A 24,363-nucleotide genomic window follows, 5' to 3' on the forward strand; every position below is an offset into this window, starting at 1 on the left:
CTCATAACTGGCTGTGGAGTTCTAATGGCAAAAAAAAATATCTATACAGAAAGTCACAATAAGGTGACATGTCTCATCAGTTGGAAAATTACATCACTGTACTGGAAAAAGAACTGATCATAACCCAAAGAATATTATGGAGAACAAAGATTATGAACACTTGGGATACTCCCATTCCAACCAATAAAAACTGAATACAAGAAAACTGGACATACTGGTGAAGAAAAACAACACAAGAACTGCATTGATAGTAAAGGTGGGAATGCCAAGTGATTTATTTTGCGAATTGTGTAGGGAGGGAGGGAGGCAGAGAGAGAAAAATCAAGAAATACAGTAAGAGAAAGAAAATGTAGCAGAAAGATACAGAAATATTTCCCATTATACTGTACGCCACAGGCTTAACTGAGAGGAATTTTCAAGCACACCTTGATAAGTTGCATATACATTACAAATCTTATTACTCCAGAAGAAAGCTCTCAGACATGATGCAAGTACTATGATGAGCATTAGCAATAACATTTAAAAGACTTAGACTCCAAAAAATTGACAAATGAACAAGGTTCATTGCGATATACACTGATAGTGAAATAAAATAAACTGTTGTCATGGTATGCGCAAAAAGCAAACATTTGGAGAGACACTCCCACATATTTTTTTCTAGTCTCAGGTGTGTAATTCTGTTGAAGATCATGGTGTATCTATTGTATATCCTAGTTCATCCCCAGATGCTAATGAGGCTTAGCATAATTGAAACAAGGCATCCTGGTCAGAAAACCATATAAAAGCCAATGGAATTTCAACTGTTAACATCTATTGTCTGAATCAAGAGCACATCTGTACAAGTTTTCAGAAGAAGCTGTCGACCATGCCTCTTATCATTGTATTAGATGGAAGGAAGATGGAATAAAAATGCAGGAAAATACTAGTAAGTTACAATAAATCGTAAATCCTAATAAATAAATTAGGGTGTGTGTCAAAATATTATTTTAACTTCAAAGGTCTTACTTTCCTGAATTGTTTTACGGTTATCTTTTAGTATTCTGACCATAAGGTCATTGATGCAGTATCCAAGTTTTGAAAAATACTCACCCATGGAGGTGTTACTTTTATTTTTACCTCAATAGGTGAGAATTTTCCAAAACCTGGATGCTGCATCATTGACCTTATGGTTAGAATACTAAAAGATAACCTTAAAACGATTCAGGAAAGACCTTTGCAGTTAAGATGATGAAATATTGACACACACCTTAATTGTAATTTTCTAGTACGAACTTAGATTGTGAACCCACTAGGGACAGAGAAAGTAACTGTATATAATAAATGTAAACCATGACAGTATATCAAATCCATTACTCTTACTCCCCCCCCTTAAGACCTTTGAAGTTAACATGATTAAATATTTTTACACCCACCTGACAGGACTTAAGGATCTGGGTTTCTGATCGCTTTAAGAGCTATAAAATTATAGTGCTTTGTCACCTTCTGATTACCTATCCACCTGTCACTCCATTTCAGATTTTCATTGGCATGCTTTTCACTATATATATTTTGATGTTGACATCTTTTGCAAATAACTACGCTGAGGAAAACTGTGCCTTTGAAATGTTTTTATCTACCTCTTCTTATAGACCTCTTTCTGACTCCGTCACACGGGGGACTAAAGGTACTTATTGCATATATCAGGTTCTGTATAGTTTCTCTAACCTCCATTGTCACCCAATCACAAGGGGGTGGCATTAGGAGCCGTAATTGAAAACTAATTCCCATAACTACTGCTTTCTGTTTTTCTGGATCTAGGTATATTCTGGGCCATTTATGTTCCCACATAAATCTTATTAAACATCTGTCTAAGTTTCTGCAAAGACTGAGTGTCACTTGTATTTGATCTACCTGGTAGGCTAAATGTAAGGTAAAGAGAAGATAGAATCAATAAAAATAGAGACAGAGATAGGTTTAGATAGATAGGTACATTTTATTTCTTACCCAAACACAAGTCTTCAAGTTGATACAAATACAGACATCAGATTCTGGTTTCAGCCGCACAGGGCTTCGCCGTCTGACAGAAGCTTTGGAGAGGACTCTCAAACTAAGCCAAAATCTCCCCTCTTTTATACTCTATCTTCTCCATAGAAGTGAATGGTGAGAAACCTTGCTCCTAATCTTTCTCACTTTCTGAGATCATACTTTCCCATGCGATCTGCTGTCGGATGTGCCCACCTCCTTCCGTTCTCAGCTACTGCTAATTATCAACATGTTTTGGGAAGCGTTGAGATAACAGTTTCACATCTTCCGGCTGCAATACTTTTCATACTTTTCATACCTTTCATACCATCTCATGAACTCTGTATTACCTCTGTATCATTGTATACCAAAACTAATAAGCTCCATTTTATTCATCTGATCTTTCATTACAGGTGCTATATTGGATTTAAAAGTTGTACCAAGTTTGTATCAGGACTCATTGTTCAGACCTGCTTTTTGCAGATTCTCAAATATTAAATCACTTCAGTACTTTTTAGCAGTTTAGGCTGTTTAAGGTATGTAAATTGACCCACCACTATTCCAGTGATTTTCATTGGCATGCTTTTCACTATATATATTTTGATGTTGACATCTTTTGCAAATAACTACGCTGAGGAAAACTGTGCCTTTGAAAGCTTGTAAAAAATATATATTTAGTCAAATAAAAGTATTGCCTTATTTTCCTTTATTTCATTTATATTTATCAACAATGCTTTAACATAATTCTGCATAAGACTTATAAACAAACTGTGCACCTTTGGTATGGAACATAAAGCGACCGAATTAGAAACTGGTTGAACGGAGATAAGGAGGAGTGAAGGTACCTGGGACAGCTTTGGGCACCCGAAGCTTCGTTCTTTAATCTCCTGGGAGGTTTTCTTGCTATCAGCTGTCGGCCCACTAACATCAGCGCAGGCCGACCTCCTGGGATAAATTTCAGCAGCTCCCTGTGGCACAGACGCAGGGTGTGGCCTAAGGGGCACACCAGGCCCCTTGTGAGCCCCTTTTGGAGCTTTGGTGGCCAGGGACTTTGTGGAATTTTTGGATTTATATCTTTGGAGTGGAGTTTGACTGCTGATATGAGGAAATGCAAAGCCAAGACCAGACATCTATGAGTACTCCTAAACCGTTGGGCCCAACTGATAAGCATTTGGTACCTATTAAAGAACCTCCATCTCCTCTGATTGCAGGTTTTGATTCTGGTGCTTCAGTTCAGGGGATAGGTCTACCCCTGAGCCACCTATGGCCTCTCATCTATCCTCAGAGGGGGATTTATCCTTAGGTTTCCCCCTGGCTGAAGGAATAGCAGCTTTGCCACAATCAGCTTCTCTTCCAAGCTCTAATGGATTTTCTATACGCTCAGTGGTGTTCCCTAAGGAAGTTCCAATTGGGGAAGATGGATCATCACAAATATTGTTGTTGGATGTGGAAGGTGGTTAAGAGGGCTGAGGCTCTGCTTCAGGGTCAGTACAACAGCTCTGTGACTGTGTGGCCTCTAAGGTGGACGATATGTTTCAAAACTTTCCTCTGACTGTATCCCTTAAAAATATAGGATCTCAGATTGGTGCTTCCAGTATTAAGGATTTGCAAAGGCAATTTGAAATGATGGAAGAGTCAGATCTCCCAACTCAAGATTCTTACATTTTCCTGTTTGTCCATTATTATCTGCAGAAATCTTACTGAGGAAGTATTTCAAGGGAATTTGGGATTTGTCTAGTGTAGATTCTATTATAATTGTTAAGTGTTATTATTTACCTAGAAAGGCAGAGGTCGACAAGTGGAAGGTGAGCTTGATGCTCTCTCTCCTAAAGTGGACATTATGGAGAATTTTTTTTTTTAGAAACTACTCAGGATATTACTCAACGCTCCACTCTGCTGGCCACCTTCTCTTAAGCAGACAAAGTTGTGGTTTTGAAGAGTTATTTTAAGAAAAAAAAATATTTCCTTTTTTGTGGAGGGAAATTGAAGATACTTCCTGATGCATCTCGAGCTACTCAAGCCAGATGTAGACAATTTCTTCTTCTTAAGTAAATTTTGGCAGTGGGTGCTACTTTTTTTCTTGAACTTTCCCTCCAAATGTTTGATATCTTTATGTCTTCTTTGAACCAAATAAGTTAGAAAGATTCTTGTTAGACAGGAAAGCAAAATAATATAGATCTCTTAGGTGGATTGTTAGAATGTCTTAATTTTTTTGACCAGGTAGGATTTTCCTTTTATAAAGGTTTCTTCTTTTTATCTCCTTTCTCTTCTCAGAATGTAGACTAAAATGTTTCCCCATGTGCTATTATGTACTTATGTGATCAAAAATCTTAATTAAAATAAAAAGAAATTAGTTGAATAGGAGATAAAGTAGTGGTAAATAGGGTTGTACATCCCAAACATTTTCACTTTGTTTAGTTTCATGTGTGATTCATAGAAATTTGTTTTTCAATAAAGTTTTATGAGAAATAAAATCATTAATACTGTGCACTCTTCTACAAAAGAAACCTGAAATGTGGGGATTGTCTCCAGGTGTTTCAAGCATCAAACACAAAATTACATTTCTCTCATTGTTTCTAATGAATGTATATCTCTGATGGTAAATTAAGTTCACCTCAATGAAAAGGGAGTTACCAGTGGTGTACCATAGGGATCAGTCCTGGATCATGATGTTTTTAAGTGATATTGCTGCGGGGTTATTAGGAATCGTTTCAGCTTTGCAAATGATACGATCTGTAACATGGGGTTGATGTCATAGAAAGGCTACACAACATGTGATTTAGCAAAGCTTAAGGAATGAACTAGATCAAAGCTTCCCAAACTCTGGGTCTGGACCCTAAATGGGGTAAAAAAAAAAACCCACCTGATTTTGGAGTCACTACCTAGATGGGCTCTCTCCATAGGTGCATCATTATTCTGCAACTCCGGGGTGGGGTGGGGGGGTCACAAGCACAAAAAGATTGGGAAAGCACTAGACTAAGCTTGGCAGCTAAGATTTAATGCTAAAAAAAAAAATGTACAGTCACTCATTTAAGTCACAAAACTCTAAGGAAGGGTAACATGTTAAGGGTGAAGTTCTTTTGTGTAGGAAAGAGGGGCACCTGGTAATACTATTATTATTATTATTTGTAGCATTTGTATCCCACATTTTCCCACCAATTTTGCAGGCTCAAAGTGGCTTACATTTGCCGTAATGGCGATTGCCATTTCCAGGTAACAGAATAACAAATGGCATTGCATTAAGGTGCATACATACATGGTAAAGAAAAATACATTATGGTATTGCATATAGGTTCCTGATAGATTAGATTGTAACATACGTTAAATCACACACGTTAAGTCATCGATTATAGAGAGATCAATTTCAACATAAGGATTAAAGTGGTAGTGGTTGTTCATTAATAGTAATGAGGTTAGTCAGTCAGATGATAAAGAATTCGGTTTTGTCTAGTTCATGTACAGTCTTATTATTTAGTATTTAGCAGGGGCATAGCCAAACAACAGATTTTGGGTGGGGCTAGGCAAGAACTGGGTGGGCACCAAGTGTTCTCCCTCCCCCCCCCCCCAAAAAAAAAAAAAAATCTCAGCTGGTTGGAAAACGCTTCTTTCCACCTTGGCAGCAGGAATGCACTGAAAACTGAGCATGCGCAGGTGCCGGTGTTGTGGAGAGTAGCGTTTTCGTTACCATCAGGTGGAAATCATCAGCTGGTGGAGCTTGGGATTCCCACCAGTTACCACTAAACATGTGCTACTGTTGGGTGGGCCCTGGCCCACCCAAGCCCACCTGTGGCTACGCCACTGGTATTTAGGATGGATGTTTACTGTATGCCTTCTTGAACAGGTCAGTTTTCAGTAGCCTTCGGAAGATAGTTAGGTCTTGCGTAGTTTTAATGGCCTTCGGTAGTGTGTTCCATAGTTGTGTGCATTTGTAGGAGAAACTGGTTGTGTATGTGGATTTATATTTTAGTCCTTTACAGTTGGGGTAGTGGATATTGGGGAATGTGCTGATCTTTTTGCAATCCTAATAGGTAGGTCTATAAGGTCTGACATATAGGTCGGGGCTTCCCCGTGAACGATTTTATGGACCAAGGTGCAAACTTTGAACGCAATTCGTTCTTTTAATGGGAGCCAGTGTAGTTTTTCTCTTAGGGGTTTGGTGCTTTCGTATTTCGCTTTCCCAAATACGAGTCTGGCTGCTGTGTTTTGAGCAGTTTGAAGCTTCTTAATGATTTGTTCTTTGCATCCGGCATAAATGGCATTGCAGTAATCTAGATGGCTTAGCACCATTGATTGTACCAGGCTGCGGAATATTTCTCTTGGGAAGAAAGGTTTGATCCTTTTAAGTTTCCACATTGAGTGGAACATTTTATTTGCTGTATTTTTCGCATGGCCTTCGAGTGCGAGATTTCGGTCAATTGTGACTCTCAGAATTTTCAGACTGTCTGAGACCGGAAGGGTGTAGTCTGGGGTGTTTATCGTATTGGGTTTGTTTGTGTTATATTGAGAGGACAGAATGAGACATTGTGTCTTTTCTGCGTTTAGCTGATGACTTTCAGGTAGATGAGATAGCAAAAGCTGGAAGGATATTTAGGTGTTCAGGGAAAGGAATGTGGGTACTAATGGCATAGGAAAATGTGGAAGGGATGTTCTGGAAGCCAAATTTAGCCTCTTAGGTAGAAAGCTAAAGTCCAGATCTTCCAGGATCGCATTTTCAGAAATGCTCCCTATTCCACAAACAGGAACCAAAAGGCAGGCAGAGCTCCAAAGTCTTAATGCGTGGTTGAGATGATGGTGCAGCGATGTGGACTTTAGATTTGTCAGAAACTAGGCAACATTCTGGGAAAGGGGGAGACTGTTCTGAAAGGATGGGCTCCACCACATCCAGGATGGAACCAGGCTGCTGGCACTAACTTTTATGTTTCAACGTTTTTATTGATGACATTGCCAAACATAAATCATTTTGCCTTCACTTAATGTACATTGATTTAGTCATGTGTAAGCAGTCAATGAAGCATTTTACTACTTACAGTTATCAAACTTTCCCCCCCCCTGTTTTAATCACCCCCCACCCTCTTATATAATGGTTCAACATTTCAACACTTTAATATAACTCCCCAACAGTGTAAAGAGATAACAAATCCTTGGTACAATTACAGCTTCCAATAACATCCTCCAGTTGCTCTACTTCACCACTGGCACTAACTTTTAAAAAGGAGAAAGAGCAGCTTTTAAACTAGAATTGGGGGGTGGGGGGGAAGCAGACAGTCACCCAGGAGCATACGGTTCGGTGTGGAGTATCCTTGAATGATACTATTGAAACAGGACATTTAGGTTTCAACAATGTTCAAAGTAAGCCTGGTGTGCTTAATGTGAGAGCAGAATAAAGAATGCGCATCATCCCCTTCTACTTCCAAGCAGCTTACAATCAAAGGAAAAAAAAAACAATTTTAAGTGCCTGTATATAAATGCTAGAAGCCTAAAAAGATGAGAGATTTAGAATATACAGCACTAAATTATGAGGTACATATAATAATAGGCATCTCAGAGACTTGGTGGAAAGAGGCCAATCAATGGGACACTGTGTTAACAGGGTACAAATTGTATTGCAATGATGTAGAAGATCAAATTGGAAGGTGGGGGGGGGGGGGGGGGGGGGGGGGGGTTGTGCAGAGAACAGCATTGAATCATTATGGATAGAAATTCCATGTGTGAAGGGAAGGAATATTCTTGTAGGGCTGTAGTACCATCCGCCAGGGTAGACCGAACAGACGGATGAAGAAACGTTTACATGTTCACATCTTCTCTCCTCCTCAAAACAACTACTTGTTCCTCTGATCCCATTCCTACCCACCTTCTTAACACCATCTCTCCTACTACTACCCCTTTTATCTGTCATATCCTCAATCTCTCCCTTTCCACTGCAACTGTTCCTGATGCCTTCAAACATGCTGTGGTCACACCAATCCTGAAGAAGCATTCACTTGACCCTATCTGTCCTTCCAATTATCGACCCCTTTCCTTTCCAAGTTACTTGAAAGCCGTTCACCGCCGCTGCCTTTACTTTCTCTCATCTCATGCTATTCTTGACCCACTCCAATCTGGCTTTCGCCTTCTTCATTCTACTGAAACTGCACTTACAAAAGTTTCTAACGACCTGTTTCTGGCCAAATCCAAAGGCCTCTTACTCTATCCTAATCTTTCTCGACCTATCCTCCACTTTTGACACTGTTGATCACAAACTACTCCTTGATACGCTATCTTCATTCGGATTCTAGGGCTTTCCTGGTTCTCCTCCTACCTCTCACTTCGCACCTTTAGTGTACACTCTGGTGGATCCTCTTCCACTTCTATCCCTCTACCAATCGGTGTACCTCAGGATTCTGTTCTGGGTCCTCTCCTGTTCTTCATCTACACTTCTTCCCTTGGCTCTCTGATATCCCATGGCTTTCAATACCATCTCTATGCTTATGACTCCCAAATCTATCTCTCTACCCCCGAAATCTCATCCACCATCTAGATCAATGTCTCACTCTGCCTGTCTGATATTGCTGCCTGGATGTCTCAGCGTCATCTGAAACTCAACATGGCCAAAACCGAGCTTCTCATCTTTCCCCCTAAACCTACCTCCCCTCTCCCCCCTTTCTCTATTTCGGTGGATGGCACTCTCATTCTCCCTCATTCATCTGCTCGTAACCTTGGGGTCATCTTTGACTCCTCTCTCTCCTCACATTCAGCAGATTGCCAAAACCCGTCGTTTCTCTACAACATTAGCAAAATCCGTCCCTTCATCTCTGAGCACTCTACCAGAACCCTTACCCACACTCTTATCACCTCTCGTCTTGATTATTGTAACCTACTTTTCACCGGCCTCCCTCTTAGCCATGCCTCTCCTCTTCAATCAATCCAAAACTCTGCTGCGCGACTCATCTTCCGCCAAAATCGCTATGCCCACATTAGCCCTCTCCTTAAGTCACTTCACTGGCTCCCTATCCATTTCTGTATTCAATTCAAACTTCTCCTATTGACCTATAAGTGCATTCACTCTGCCGCTCACCAGTACCTCTCCACTCTTGTCTCTCCCTACGTCCCCCGTCGAATACTCCATTCTGTAGATAAATCTTTCTTATCTGTCCCTTTCTCCTCTACTGCTAATTCAAGACTCCGTTCCTTTTATCTAGCTGCACCTCACGCCTGGAATAGACTTCCCGAGCCTATATGACTAGCCCCGTCTGTGGCCGTTTTCAAGTCCAGACTCAAAACCCACCTCTTTACCGCTGCTTTTGACTCCTAACTCACTTGCCCAGTCCTTTATCCTCACCTCTTTATTCCCTTACCCTTAATTGTTCTGTTTACCTGTCTTTCTAGATTGTAAGCTCTTTGAGCAGGGACTGTCTTTTGTGTATGGTGTACAGTGCTACGTATGCCTTGTAGCACTATAGAAATGATAAGTAGTAGTAGTAGAGATTAGGGAAAATGGCAAATTGGTCAATGCTATAATAATGGGTGATTTCAATTACCCCAATATTGGATAAAATGTTACATCAGGGAGTGCCAGGGAGATAACATTTCTAGATGTAATAAACGACTTGCTTCTTGGAGCAGCTGGTCCAGGAACTGACGAGGGGGAGCCATTTTGGATCTGGACCTTGGTGGCGTGCAGGGCATAGTGCGAGAGGTGGTGGTGTCGGGTCCGCTGGGAAACAGTGATCATAACATTATCAAGTTTGAGCTACTACCTAGGATGAACCTGCAAAAGAAATCTACTGTAGCTGCATTTAATTTTCAAAGGGTAACTAATAAAATGAGGAAAACAGTTAAAAAGAAACTAAAAAGAATTGATTGCGAAAGGTTGGGACACTAAATCAGGCATGGATGTTATTCATAAATACCATCTTGGAAGCCCAGTCCAGATGCATTCCACATATTTGCAAAGGTGGAAAGAGGAGAAAATATCAGCTTGTATGGTTAAAAGAGGCCATTACAGCCAAAAGACTGTCCTTCAATGAATGGAAAAAGGAAACAAATGAAAAAAATAAGAAGCAACATAAGCATTGGCAAGTCAGATACAAAGCATTACTAAAGAAGGCTAAAAGACAATATGAAGAGAAACTTGCCACAGAGGCTAAAACTCACAGTAATAACTTTTTCAGGTACATCAGAAGCAGAAAGTCTGTGAGGGAATCCGTGGGACTGTTAGATCACGAATGAGTAAAAGGGGTGCTCAGGGAGGACAAGGCCATAGTGGAGAAATTGAATTAATTCTTTGTTTCTGTCTTTACAGAAAATGATGCAAGACACCTGCCTGTACTGAAAATGGTTTTGAGGGTGATGAAAGAAATTTCAGTGAACCTGGAAGATGTACTGAGACAAATTGACAAAATTAAAGAGTAGTAAATCACCTGGACGGCATACATCCAAGGGTAGTCAAAGAACTCAAGCATGAAATTGCTGATCTGCTGTTAGCAATATGTAACCTGTCATTAAAATCATCCGTGGTACCTGAAGATTGGAGGGTGGCCAATGTGACGCCGATATTAAAAAAGGGTTCTAGGGGTGATCCGGGAAATTATAGACCGGTAATCCTGACATCAGAGCCGGGCAAAATAGTGGAAATCATTATAAAGAATAACATTATAGAACACATAGACAAACATGGTTTAATGGGACACAGTCAACATGGGTTCAACTAAGGAAAGTCTTGCCTCACCAATTTGCTTCATTTCTTTGAAGGCGTGAATAAACATGTGGATAAAGGTGAGCCGGTTGATGTAATGTATCTAGATTTTCAGAAAGCTTTTGATAAAGTTCCTCATGAGAGACTCCTGAGAAAATTAAAGAGTCATGGGATAGGAGGCAAGGTTCTGGTGTGGATTAGGACAGTAAACAAAAGGTAGGGTTAAATGGTCATTTCTCTCAATGCAGGAGAGTGAAGTGTTGCAGGAATCTGTACTGGGACCAGTACTATTTAATATATTTGTAAATTATATGGAAATCGAAACGAGTAAGGTGATCAAATTTGCAGATGATACAAAACTATTCAAGGCTGTAAAAACACGTGCGGACTGTGAACTATTGCGGGAAGACCTTAGGAAATTGAAAGACTGGGCATCCAAATGGCAGATGAAATTTAATGTGGACAAATGAACATTAGAAAGAATAATCCGAATCACAGTTACCTGATGCTAGGGTCCACGCTCAAGAAAAAGATCTGGGTGTCATTATAGATAATACACTGAAATCTCCTACTCAGTGTGCAGCAGTGGCCAAAAAAAAAGCAAACAGGATGCTAGGAATTATTAGGAAAGGGATGGTGAATAAGACCAAAAATACTATAATGCCTTTGTATTGCACCATGGTGTGTCCACACCTCGAGTATTGCGTTCAGTTCTGGTTGCCATATCTCAAAAAAGATAGAGGAATTAGAAAAGGTTCAAAGAAGAGCAACTAAAATGATAAAGGGCGTGGAACTCCTCTCGTATGAGGAAAGGCTAAAGAGGTTAGGGCTCTTCAGCTTAGAAAAGAGACAGATGAGGGGAGATATGATTGAGGGCTACAAAATCCTGAGTGGTGTAGAATGAGTAGAAGTAAATCGATTTTTTACTCATTCCAAAAGTACAAAGACTAGGGGACACTCGAGGAAGTTACATGGAAATACTTTTAAAACAAATAGCCACTTTGAGCCTGCAAAGAGGTGGGATAAGGTGGGATACAAATGCAACAAATAAATAAATAAATAAATAGGAGGAAATATTTTTTCACTCAACGAATAGTTAAGCTTTGGAACTCTTTGCCGGAGGAAGTGGTAACAGTGGTTAGCGTATCTGGGTTTAAAAAAAGGTTTGGACATATTCTTGGAGAAAAAGTCCATAGTCTGCTATTGAGACTGACATGGGAAGCAACTACTTTCCTTGGGAGTGTTGCCACGATTTGGGTTTCTGCACAAAGCAGGGAGTAGGAAAGGTAGGCTCCTCCAAGAAACCGGGGTAGAAGTATGTTGAAAATCAAACCTTTATTCCAAGAAAAACAGTGAAAAACGCGACATTCAAAAAAAAAGAGAAAACCATTTTCTGCGTGTATATTGTTAAGCATGCTTAAACTCTTTATATCTCTTTAAGATGATTTATGGGTTTGCCTTATGTTTGTGTATTCTGTAGGCGCTAGTTTTACAACCAGCATATGCAACGTTGTTCATTTATGTTTTCTTGTCCCCTTTCTTGATTTTTTTAGTCTGCCTTAGAATCAACACTTTATATTTATACTTTTTTATGCAACACATCTAATGCCTTCATTATTCAGAATATCAAAATGTATGTTCTACACATTTTTTTTTACATAGCATAGAACTTAGATGCACTAAGTGGTCCTTTCTCATTGTCATTTTTATCTGGAGATATCCATGATTATCAATGAGTGACTCATTTGCTATTGCTTATAGGATAATATCCATATCTGATATTACATAACACCGATACTTTACAGATAATCGAATACACAAAATCAGCTACACACTATAAGGTTAGTAAAAATTGATTTATCCTATATTTCTCACCACCAACGTTCTAATGTGTCTGCCTATGTCCATGGTGCCTTCAGAGTTGCTGAGCTAGGCTCCATAGCCAGGCTGACGTCACTCACAGCTGATTCCCAGGCAGGGGGAGGAGTAGGGAAACACACGGAGCGGCGCATCAAACAACGATCCTCCTCTCCCCTGCCCCCCCCTCCAGCCACCCATGTCCAACGACCCTGCTCTCTCACCTGCCCCTCCTTCATCCACCCGTGGTGTGTGAACAATTCTTCGGGGCAGGCAGGAAAGATCCCCGGTCCTGCCTGCCCGATGCTGGCGCTGGCGCTGGTGCTGACGCTCCCCCGCTGCCAGATCGCTGTTCAAAATGGCCGCTGATACTTACAAAGGCGGCCTCCAAGACTTCAGCAGAAGTCTCGCGAGTCCGCCACTGGAAGTCTTGGCGGCCATTTTGAACAGCGTTCCGGCAGCGGGGGAGCGTCAGCACCAGCAGCGGGCAGGCAGGACCGGGGATCTTTCCTGCCTGCCCCAAAGAATTGGTTACACAACCTGGGTGGATGAAGGAGGGGCAGGTGAGAGAGCAGGGTCGTTGGACATGGGTGGCTGCAGGGGGGGGGGGGGGGCAGGGAAGAGGAAGTGGGGGTGGAAGGGGGGCCTCAGACCATAAAGGGAGGGGGCACTCACTCTCTGTCTCTCACATACACTCTCTATGACACACTCTCCATCTGTCTCACACACTCTCTCTCAAACATACATTCTGAGGAAAACCTTGCTAGCGCCCGTTTCATTTCTGACAGAAACGGGCCTTTTTTACTAGTTTATTTATATATTATCTTCCTTTTTGTCCTCAATTTTGTATCCTAAATAATTTTTTAGGTTAAGGGCATATATAAATAAATTTTATAAAAAAATATTGTTTGAGCTTAAAATTAGTATTTATATTCAAATGTTTACATTTCTTACATTTGTATCTTTTGATGGACATATGTATGTTTGTTCATTTGTCATTTTTTATTTTTGTACATATTACAAGTTATATATTACTGAACATAGATGAATATACACGCAGAAAATGGTTCTCTCTTTTTTTTTTATAAGTTTATAAATGTGTTTATATGTTTTTAATTTAAAATGTAAAAATCATTTACAACACCGTTTTATGTATTCGTTTTTATACTGTTCCATGGTTTGTTATTTAATATATATATATATTTTTTAATAAGCTTACATGCGTGTTTAAAGCGTATATCAGTTAAAAGAGTTGATTTATATACTTCACATTAGGATATGCATGTGATGTTTATTCTTCTTCCTTTTTTATTATATTTTTGTTTCTTTTTTCATATATGTAAAATTTCTTTGTAATATATTTAAAATATTTTTAATTGTACAATTCATTTTGTAGACTCCTGAAGAAGGCGCATTTTGCGCCAAAACACAGCTGTGTCGAGGTTTTCTTGGAATAAAGGTTTGATTTTCAACATACGTCTACCCCGGTTTCTTGGAAGAGCCTACCTTTCCTACTCCCTGCTTTGTGCTTTTCCTTGCATAGGATTTTAGCGTACCTCCACCTTTTGGTGGTATTTTTCCTTACGATTTGGGTTTCTGCCAGGTACCTGTGACCTGGCTTGGCCACTGTTTGGAAAACAGAATACTGGGCTATATGGACCATTGGTCTGACCCAGTATGGCTACTCTCATGTTCTAATGTCCAGAAAGGAAAAGGGAAGCAAGTGTCTCCTTATAGGTCTCTGGGTAAATCTCATTTGGAGTATTGTGTGCAGTTCTTGAGACCACAACTTCAAAAAAAGATATAAACCAGATGCATCAATCCAGAACATAGCTACTAATATGTCAGTGAGCTTCATCATGAAGCAGAAAGGCCCAACCTGGAGTTCTATAAACTTGGGGAAAAGGTAGGATAGATGAGGTATGAGAAACATACATACCTCCACGATATAAAGCCACAGAGAATCTTTGCAGAAGAGGAAAGGACTATACACTCTAGCAATTAGTGTGGATGGATAGCATATATGGTCTTTTTTATGTTATCGGATATGTAAAGTACCTCTGCTGCTATGGTACAGCGGCAATGTTTATAAAAGTAATTTGTGCTATTCAGTCACCACACTCACCCAATCCCTCAACTATTCAATTCCCTGCTTTTCTTAGAAATTGTTTACTATTGTTCAGATTCAGCAGCTCTCATATATAATTAGGTAAACCCCTATCTTCAATTACATTTCACTACCTTTTAGCCCAATGTTTATCACTGCAAGGCCCGGGGGGAGGGGTTTGAATAGCAGCCCCTGCCTCTTTCCCCATACACATTCTCACCCTACCTGTTTGTTAAACTTGATGCTGGTACTTCAATCATAACACCTGTTCTGTTTTCCACCTGCACCATGTAGCTGTCTAAGTCTAAACCATGTACTTCTGAAACTCCCACATTTTTCTCTCAAGATGAAAAGAGCAGTGAAGGAATCAAGGCACCATGCAGTTCACTGAAAAGTCAGGTAGTACTGGAAAACAGAATAACTATTCCAGGGGCCAACAAACGCTGCAGAAAGTATTGGGGCGGGGGAGGGAAGAGATTTAAAAAACAGGGATAAGGGCAACTTGAACGGGTTGAACTTAGATATGGCAAAGGCTGACAGGTTACAATTCTGATGGAAAAACATGTGTAATGGAGAGGAGCTGTGGGGACCTGGATGAAGAATGTATGGGAAAGATGCAAAGTGGACTTATTTACACAGAATAAGCAGTCATGCTGAGTACATCATGGTAGGGGAATCCCCCATGCAGTGTGATGTCCACCTTGCCCAACAATGATCTTGACTGTCACACTGAGGCTTTTTTTCCCCTCCTAAAGTGGCCTCCACTGGAAAAAAAAAAAGTCAAAAAATCACCGTTTTAAACCTGCAGATCTTATCCTTACCTCTCCTGTGCCTTCACCGATTATAAACTCCATGGCGCAGGGATTAGATGGGTACTTAGTAATAAATTGAATATTGTCCTTTAAACAATCTGATTTGTTTTCTCCCACAGAATGGAAGAAAAGCCTTAACATGATTTGCAACTCAAGTTCTAAAGCAAGGAGAACCTTTTCTATAAACAAGACCCTACATGAGAACCTGTAGGGCTAACAAGGCTTCTAAAACTCTCCATCACAAAAACACTGCGTTCTCTCAAGTGTTATTTAGCATCCGACTTAATGGCTTATTTGATCTCTAAATGCATATAAAACTTTAATAAAACCTAAAGTTTGCCACTTTGTACAAAGATCATCGTGTATAGCTTCCCATCGTCCTCAATTATTTTTGTCCCCAAAAGCGCTAGACCCCACTTTCCTTCATACCCAGCCTCGGCGCGCCGGCGGCTCAGACTCTCCAAGCAGGACGTGCCCCCGCCACCCCAGCCCCCGGAACTCACCGGGCCCGCTCTGCCGACCGTTGCACACACTGTTGATAATGTAATGGGACACTTTGGAGTTCTCGGACACAGACAGCACGTAATCCCCGGGAATGGTGGTGGAATCCCGCACCAAGAACACACCGTGCCTTTGGCCTTGCAACAAATTCACCGCCTCCTGCCGGTTCTGCCGCCCCCAGTACCAGCTCCCGCGGTCCTCCGAATCGAAATTACCAGCCATGGCTGCTACTCTACTCCGCAGCTCCAAGGCCTTAGAGGGCGTTCATGCACCCGAGAAGAAGACGCGATCTCAGCAGCAACCGCCTAAGAAACAATAACACAAACTCGCTGAACTTTACTTAACTAAGAGCCGTCTGGCCCAAGAAGCTCGCCAACCTGAAATGGCGGACTCAGAAACCTCACCTACCGGAAGTGACGTTCTTTGAGCGCCAACTGTATATGGTTGAGGAAGGGTTGTGACCATGCAACGTTCTGTTCTCTAACCTTCTTGTAAGTGTCTGGTTTGGGTAGAAACTATTTCTCTCCGTTGTGGTTAATAATTGATTTTCTAACATTTGACTGCATAACTACAAACTAACTGAGCTGCTTAAAGTGTAATGAGTATGGAGCTGTTGAAATTATACCATGTTATTGAGGTCGTTTTGGTAAAGGAAGCTGGTAATTTAGAGGCTCTGGGAAATTTGTGCTTCATCTCCCCTGCGCTTTTGAATAATGAAAAATGTATTCTGTCAAAATATATCAAGTGTAGTATTTTAATATAACATGGATATTAAGTAATTGTAAATCATTTTGAGATACTTTCCAATGAAGGATGTTGTCAGAAATAAAAAAAATAATTGCAATTGAGAGCTGGGATATGATTATCTTTCAGAGACATCAGTCCTGCTTTAGGATTTACAAAACTGTGGGGGGGGGGGGGGGGGGGGGATTTGTAATCCCTGATTTCAACCTATTATATAAATCTATGATGCAAGTCCTATAATGTAATATAGTGTTCTGACATCTAGGTTTGGCCTAAAATCTTGGTTACAGGCAATAAACAATTATAGTAATAACATCCTATATAATAATTCTCACCTCCAACAGGATGTGCTTGGGACCGTGCCTGCCGGAAGTGGTCTGCTAGGCAGGCACCCACTGACATCAGTGACAGACAATTTGGCAAAGCAAAACAATCTGAGTGCTGGCCATTAGGACACAGGGTTGATAGGAGAGTTTTAAAAGACTGAAGGAAACGAAAGTGTTAAACTGGAGAGGGGGGGGGGGGGGAGTTGTGAATGACTGAAAGACATGCAAATTTGGGACAGCAAAACAATCTCAATGCTGGCCATTAGCACACAGGGTACATAGGAGAGTTTTAAAAGACTGAAGGAACCAAAAGTGTTCGGGGGGGGGGGGGGGGGCAAATTCTGAATAAATGAAAATTTACGAGAGGAACACAATCTGAATGCCCGGCATTTGTACACAGGGTAGATAAGACACGTTTTTTAAAAAATGAAGGACGTGAAAGTATTACATCTTGGGGGAGGGGTGAGGAGGAAAGCGGTGGGGTATCCGGATACTGGGCGTTAGGGCCATGGGGGTACATAGACTTTTGAAAGCCTTAAGGAACCCAAAGTGTAGGAAGGAGGAGGGAACAGGGGAGGGGGCCCTGTCACACACACACTGTCACACAGTCTCACTCTGTCACACACCCGCACATTCACTCTGGCTCTCTCTCTCAAACATACACACTCCCAGGAAAACCTTGCTAACGCCCGTTTCATTCGTTCCAGAAACGGGCCTAAAAGTGTACATTACAATATAGTATGCTACTTACAAAGTTAACACAATACACATTAAATCAGCTTACTTCATACTTGTGACGAAACTGTTTTAAACCTGTGTGAGCAGTATTATTTTACAAAGTGTATTGCTCTTAATTGGCCAGTAGATGGCATTAGTTTTATGTTTTAAGGTTGTTGCAGAAAAATACTTTTTCTGATTAAAGCTTGGTGAAAAGCAATCTGCAGAACCATTGGCCAGATACTTTCAAAGCTGGTGCCCTGGGCTCTGATTAGCTCTGGAGTTCAAATCTAGCCAGAACCAGTGTTGCCAGGTGGGCGGTTTTACCGGCCAATTGGGCGGTTTTCCGCGACCCGCCACAGGAAATTTTTGCCCGCGGCGGGTCGCGGTTTTTTGGGCTTCTTTTTTTTGTTTTCCGCGGTTTTTCGGGCGGTTTTTTTCGGCCGCGGGGGGCGGGGTTAGTGATGTTTTGGGCGGGGCCGGTGACGGGGGAGGCGGGGCCGGTGACGGCGGGGGCGGGGTTGATGGGGGCGGGGGTTATGACGCGGGGGTGGGGTGTCAGGGGCGGGGTTTGAGTTTGGGCGGGTTTTGGGCTGTTTTTACGCTGGATTGGGTGGGAAAAAATTTTTCCACCTGGCAACACTGGCCAGAACTAGTGGATTTTCTTTAGTCTCAGTTTGAGGGTATAGAGGAGAAGCATCTGTCCTGAGACCCTGTTCAAGACTTGTGAGCAGTTAATTTCCTGAAACTTCCTGGGTAGCACTTGGGGAGTTTCAGGAAATTAACTGCTCACACGTTGATCCTTGTTTCAGTTACTTGTTATCGCTTGCTGATTTTCACCGTTTCCCTCAGTTCACTGTTTACTTTTTTAATGATAATAAACCAGTTTGTTTATTAGCTTTGTTTGTTCTGGACTTGAGAGCTGGTGCTATGGCCAGGTTACTGCAGGAAAAAGTGAAAATAAAATGCCACCATTTTGGAGAGGGCAAAGTGAGAGGGAAAAGAAGCCAGTGAAAGTAGGCCAGGGCAGAAGAAAAGGGCTCAAAGAAAAATAGGGTAATGAGGGGATAAAAGTTTATTGTGGAAGCCCTCTGTTGGCATTGCAAGAATCAGAAAGAATGGAATCAGTAGTAGCATGTGCAACAGAAGAGGGAAAATGATTACACAGTACCCCTCATGTCCCTAGTCCCTAGCAGGACTCTAGTTACATTTTCCAGATATACCATAGCACTTTGATTTTTTTGCTTATACATTTCTTTCTGATTATTGCAGATTTAAGAGTTCCTGCTTCCATGCTGGGTTCTAGGTTTACTAGTTCTTAATAATCTGATAAGGGCAACAATTATAATTTTTGAATTGTTCTAGAGAATGAAGATGCAAAATACACTTAACAATCAGCATGTTTTGCATATCTTTTTATGGGTTTAACAGGATAGCCAAGTAACTACTCCTCAGTTTTATTAGTATAATGCAAAAAGGTTTTCTTCTTAACAAACATGCTTTTTTTCTCTAGACATATTTTGGCCTATTTATCTCTTATACTACCAGAAATTATTTCAATTTTCAAAATAATAAATATGCATCGACAATCCCTAGCCCTTTAAATCCAGAAGCTGTTGCATAACTGATATTTCCTTGCCTGTATGAAAGCCAGTGAGAGTGTAGAACAGTATGACATCAGCAGCATGACTTTTTTCATTATGGTACTACAACCCAATGAAAACTGTGATTCATTAAATAAGGGGAATTAGGGTAATGGAATAGCTGCCCACTAATCTGCATTTCAGATTTACATTGTATAACTCCTACCCTAGCTGAGATAATATTTCTGATCTGAAGTGCAGCTCTCTGATCTGAAGTGCAGCTTTCTTTAAATTAGTCACCTTACTTTCTAACTCTTCTTATTCTCTTACCTATTTATATGTTCCATCTTTGATTTACCCTTCACTATCAATTAAAATGTTCTATTACACATCGTGTTGACATTGTAAGTAGTATAGTATAACAAGTCAACCTGATAACAGTTTGAAAATATATTATACACTATCAGGCATATTTTCAAAGCACTTAGCCTCCCAAAGTTCCATAGAAACTTATGGAACTTTGGAAGGCTAAGTGCTTTGAAAATATGCCTCTATGTGTATGTCTCTCACAGTGATTGGAGAATTCAAAGAATTCAAATTTCTTAATCAAAAGGGAACCTCAAAGCTCCTAACAGGGTGAACATCAACAATGTTTATCATAACCCTATATATAACAGGAGTAGAGTAATATCATAGGTCCCAATGTAAAGAGGAAACTGCTGTAATTGCCTATTGCTCATGTTTGATCTATTCTTACTGTACACCGCCTTGAGTGAATTCCTTCACAAAGGCGGTAAATAAATCCTAATGAATAAATAAAACAACAAAGCACGACTTTCATATGTTATATACATGGGAAAAAGAAAGAAACCAGGCCACCTTTAGCTCTCTGGGATTTCTGCTTTACACAAAGAGAAAAGAAAACATCCTGCCAGATAAAATCATATGGCCCTATCCATCTGCCCAGTAAAGCGAATGCTACATACCTGTAGAAGGTATTCTCCGAGGACAGCAGGCTGATTGTTCTCACTGATGGGTGATGTCCACGGCAGCCCCTCCAATCGGAATCTTCACTAGCACAAGTCTTTGCTAGCCCTCGCACGCCGATGCGCACCGCGCATGTGCGGCCGTCTTCCCTGCCCGAAACCGGCTCGTGCCGGCCCGTCTCATATGTAGCGAGACAAAGAGAAGGGAAGACACAACTCCAAAAGGGGAGGCGGGCGGGTTTGTGAGAATAATCAGCCTGCTGTCCTCTGAGAATACCTTCTACAGGTATGTAGCATTCGCTTTCTCCGAGGACAAGCAGGCTGCTTGTTCTCACTGATGGGGTATCCCTAGCCCCCAGGCTCACTCAAAACAACAAACATGGTCAATTGGGCCTCGCAACAGCGAGGACATAACTGAGATTGACCTAACAATTTATCCAACTAACTGAGAGTGTAGCCTGGAACAGAATAAACATGGGCCTAGGGGGGTGGAGTTGGATTCTAAACCCCGAACAGATTCTGAAGCACTGACTGCCCGAACCGACTGTCGCGTCGGGTATCCTGCTGCAGGCAGTAATGAGATGTGAATGTGTGGACAGATGACCACGTCGCAGCTTTGCAAATCTCTTCAATAGTGGCTGACTTCAAGTGGGCCACCGAAGCTGCCATGGCTCTAACATTATGAGCCGTGACATGACCCTCAAGAGTCAGCCCAGCCTGGGCGTAAGTGAAGGAAATGCAATCTGCTAGCCAATTGGATATGGTGCGTTTCCCCACAGCCACTCCCCTCCTGTTGGGATCAAAAGAAACAAACAATTGGGCGGACTGTCTGTTGGGCTGTGTCCGCTCCAGATAGAAGGCCAATGCTCTTTTGCAGTCCAATGTGTGCAGCTGACGTTCAGCAGGGCAGGAATGAGGACGGGGAAAGAATGTTGGCAAGACAACTGACTGGTTCAGATGGAACTCCGACACAACCTTTGGCAAGAACTTAGGGTGAGTGCGGAGGACTACTCTGTTATGATGAAATTTGGTGTAAGGGGCCTGGGCTACCAGGGCCTGAAGCTCACTGACTCTACGAGCTGAAGTAACTGCCACCAAGAAAATGACCTTCCAGGTCAAGTACTTCAGATGGCAGGAGTTCAGTGGCTCAAAAGGAGGTTTCATCAGCTGGGTGAGAACGACATTGAGATCCCATGACACTGTAGGAGGCTTGACAGGGGGCTTTGACAAAAGCAAACCTCTCATGAAGCAAACAACTAAAGGCTGTCCCAAGATCGGCTTACCTTCCACACGGTAATGGTATGCACTGATTGCACTAAGGTGAACCCTTACAGAGTTGGTCTTGAGACCAGACTCAGACAAGTGCAGAAGGTATTCAAGCAGGGTCTGTGTAGGACAAGAGCGAGGATCTAGGGCCTTGCTGTCACACCAGACGGCAAACCTCCTCCATAGAAAGAAGTAACTCCTCTTAGTGGAATCTTTCCTGGAAGCAAGCAAGATGTGGGAGACACCCTCTGACAGACCCAAAGAGGCAAAGTCTACGCTCTCAACATCCAGGCCGTGAGAGCCAGAGACCGGAGGTTGGGATGCAGAAGCGCCCCTTCGTCCTGTGTGATGAGGGTCGGAAAACACTCCAATCTCCACGGTTCTTCGGAGGACAACTCCAGAAGAAGAGGGAACCAGATCTGACGTGGCCAAAAAGGAGCAATCAGAATCATGGTGCCTCGGTCTTGCTTGAGTTTCAACAAAGTCTTCCCCACCAGAGGTATGGGAGGATAAGCATACAGCAGACCCTCCCCCCAGTCCAGGAGGAAGGCATCCGATGCCAGTCTGCCGTAGGCCTGAAGCCTGGAACAGAACTGAGGGACTTTGTGGTTGGCTCGAGATGCGAAGAGATCTACCAAGGGGGTGCCCCACACCTGGAAGATCTGTCGCACTACACGGGAATTGAGCGACCATCGTGAGGTTGCATAATCCTGCTCAACCTGTCGGCCAGACTGTTGTTTACGCCTGCCAGATATGTGGCTTGGAGCACCATGCCGTGACGGCGAGCCCAGAGCCACATGCTGACGGCTTCCTGACACAGGGGGCGAGATCCGGTGCCCCCCTGCTTGTTGATGTAATACATGGCAACCTGGTTGTCTGTCTGAATTTGGATAATTTGGTGGGACAGCCAATCTCTGAAAGCCTTCAGAGCGTTCCAGACCGCTCGTAACTCCAGGAGATTGATCTGCAGATCGCGTTCCTGGAGGGACCAGCTTCCTTGGGTGTGAAGCCCATCAACATGAGCTCCCCACCCCAGGAGAGACGCATCCGTGGTCAGCACCTTTTGTGGCTGAGGAATTTGGAAAGGATGTCCCAGAGTCAAATTGGAGCAAATCGTCCACCAATACAGGGATTTGAGAAAACTCGTGGACAGGTGGATCACGTCTTCTAGATCCCCAGCAGCCTGAAACCACTGGGAAGCTAGGGTCCATTGAGCAGATCTCATGTGAAGGCGGGCCATGGGAGTCACATGAACTGTGGAGGCCATGTGGCCCAGCAATCTCAACATCTGCCGAGCTGTGATCTGCTGGGACGCTCGCACCCGCGAGACGAGGGACAACAAGTTGTTGGCTCTCGCCTCTGGGAGATAGGCACGAGCCGTCCGAGAATCCAACAGAGCTCCTATAAATTCGAGTCTCTGCACTGGGAGAAGGTGGGACTTTGGATAATTTATCACAAACCCCAGTAGCTCCAGGAGGCGAATAGTCATCTGCATGGACTGTAGAGCTCCTGCCTCGGATGTGTTCTTCACCAGCCAATCGTCGAGATATGGGAACACGTGCACCCCCAGCCTGCGAAGTGCCGCTGCTACTACAGCCAAGCACTTCGTGAACACTCTGGGTGCAGAGGCGAGCCCAAAGGGTAGCACACAGTACTGGAAGTGACGTGTGCCCAGCTGAAAACGCAGATACTGTCTGTGAGCTGGCAGTATCAGGATGTGCGTGTAGGCGTCCTTCAAGTCCAGAGAGCATAGCCAATCGTTTTCCTGAATCATGGGGAGAAGGGTGCCCAGGGAAAGCATCCTGAACTTTTCTTTGACCAGATATTTGTTCAGGGCCCTTAGATCTAGGATGGGACGCATCCCCCCTGTTTTCTTTTCCACAAGGAAGTACCTGGAATAGAATCCCAGCCCTTCCTGCCCGGATGGCACGGGCTCGACCGCATTGGCACTGAGAAGGGCGGAGAGTTCCTCTGCAAGTACCTGCTTGTGTTGGAAGCTGTAAGACTGAGCTCCCGGTGGACAATTTGGAGGTTTTGAGGCCAAATTGAGGGTGTATCCTTGCCGGACTATTTGAAGAACCCACTGATCGGAGGTTATGAGAGGCCACCTTTGGTGAAAAACTTTCAACCTCCCTCCGACTGGCAGGTCGCCCGGCCCTGACACTAGGATGTCAGCTATGCTCTGCTGGAGCCAGTCAAAAGCTCGTCCCTTGCTTTTGCTGGGGAGCCGAGGGGCCTTGCTGAGGCGCACGCTGCTGACAAGAGTGAGCACGCTGGGGCTTAGCCTGGGCCGCAGGCTGTTGAGAAGGAGGATTGTACCTACGCTTACCAGAAGAGTAGGGAACAGTCTTCCTTCCCCCCAAAAATCGTCTACCTGTAGAGGTAGAAGCTGAAGGCTGCCGGCGGGAGAACTTGTTGAAAGCGGTATCCCGCTGGTGGAGCTGCTCTACCACTTGTTCGACTTTCTCTCCAAAAATGTTATCCGCATGGCAAGGCGAGTCCGCAATCCGCTGCTGGATCCTATTCTCCAGGTCGGAGGCATGCAGCCATGAGAGTCTGCGCATCACCACACCTTGAGCAGCGGCCCTGGACGCAACATCAAAGGTGTCATACACCCCTCTGGCCAGGAATTTTCTGCACGCCTTCAGCTGCCTGACCACCTCCTGAAATGTCTTGGCTTGCTCAGGGGGTAGCTTGTCCACCAAGCCCGCCAACTGCCGCACATTGTTCCGCATGTGGATGCTCGTGTAGAGCTGGTAGGACTGGATTTTGGCCACAAGCATTGAAGA

General features: G+C 42.9%; 1 protein-coding gene across 2 annotated transcripts in view; it reads right to left on the reverse strand.

Annotated features, from left to right (window-relative positions):
- Positions 1–16,348, reverse strand: part of CRK (CRK proto-oncogene, adaptor protein) — a 74,818-nt gene extending 58,470 nt beyond the window's left edge. For both annotated transcript variants that reach the window (XM_030222488.1, XM_030222489.1), the window contains exon 1: positions 15,955–16,348. In XM_030222488.1, coding sequence (XP_030078348.1) covers positions 15,955–16,174 — 220 coding nt within the window. In that variant the 5' untranslated portion in view covers positions 16,175–16,348. The remainder of the gene's footprint in view (positions 1–15,954) is intronic.
- Positions 16,349–24,363: the final 8,015 nt, after the last annotated feature.

This window comes from Microcaecilia unicolor, chromosome 13 (genome assembly GCF_901765095.1).
Source record: "Microcaecilia unicolor chromosome 13, aMicUni1.1, whole genome shotgun sequence".
NCBI classification, from domain to species: domain Eukaryota; kingdom Metazoa; phylum Chordata; class Amphibia; order Gymnophiona; family Siphonopidae; genus Microcaecilia; species Microcaecilia unicolor.